The following is an 881-nucleotide window of genomic DNA, read 5'->3' on the forward strand; positions in this document are numbered from 1 at the left end:
TTTTTTGTCTGTGCTGGAGCCCAAACGAATGCGGTAACCTGGGCAGAGGAGGAGAGGTTTGAGAGGAGGTGAGACCAATTTAGAAAAAAGATGAGATCTTTCATTGATTAAATAAGAGTGGCAACAGAGTGTAATATCAATTCTATCAACACATACTCTGATTCACACGTACAGTAGACAGAGATAAGCACAGACAGAATAACAAGCACAGATAGGCAGATATACACAGATAGGAAGACAAGAGCAAGAGAAGAGGTGCATACACACACACACACAGCTATCCGACAAGGTTAGATTGATCAACTTGTCCTTGTTTTTCTTCAGATAGGAAGGAACAACCTGATCTACATATGCTCTTTGTTCTGTGTTCTGTATTTGCAGCTACACTCGCGGTACTGATACTTAGACAGACAAAAGCTGAGCAAGTCACTTGAGCTTTTCACTCTGTATGTACAAGAGTGTGAGACACTAATTACAGTGATAGCCCTGGATCACCCCACTGCCACCCACCTGACACTCAAAGCTCATTCCACTGCCTGTGTGTGGGTGTGAAGTGCAATCACACTTGTTTTGTTAATTGATTGGTCTGAATGATCTGTAAGAGGCTGGGGTGTTTACAGTACAGTGTGCTGTCAAAAACCAGGAATCAAGCTCATGAAAGCCCTGGGCTGGTCTTTCCTCCATATACATGTGAACGCACACTCTCAAAGAAAAAAGGGAGATAAAGTTGGATGTCAGTGCAGAAGAAAGACACGATTGTGAATACTGTGTTGTTCCTCAAGTCTGCTCTCTGCTTAAGGCTCTCGGTTTACTTCAATATTTCAAAAAAGGGAGACCTCTGTGAGCCAAGGCTGCTGTAATGTGTATCTGTGTGTGTGTGT

At 43.0% G+C, this 881-nt stretch overlaps 1 protein-coding gene across 1 annotated transcript in view; it reads right to left on the minus strand.

Moving 5' to 3' along the window:
* The window catches only part of LOC118333956 (ecto-NOX disulfide-thiol exchanger 2-like), a 158340-nt gene that overhangs the window by 36569 nt on the left and 120890 nt on the right, over positions 1-881 (minus strand). The window contains exon 6 of the mRNA XM_035669776.1: positions 1-38. This exon is cut by the window's left edge and continues 130 nt beyond it. Coding sequence (XP_035525669.1) covers positions 1-38 — 38 coding nt within the window. The remainder of the gene's footprint in view (positions 39-881) is intronic.

The sequence above is a fragment of the Morone saxatilis genome, unplaced genomic scaffold, assembly GCF_004916995.1.
Source record: "Morone saxatilis isolate NCDOM2014 unplaced genomic scaffold, NCSU_SB_2.0 Contig22, whole genome shotgun sequence".
NCBI classification, from domain to species: Eukaryota; Metazoa; Chordata; class Actinopteri; family Moronidae; genus Morone; species Morone saxatilis.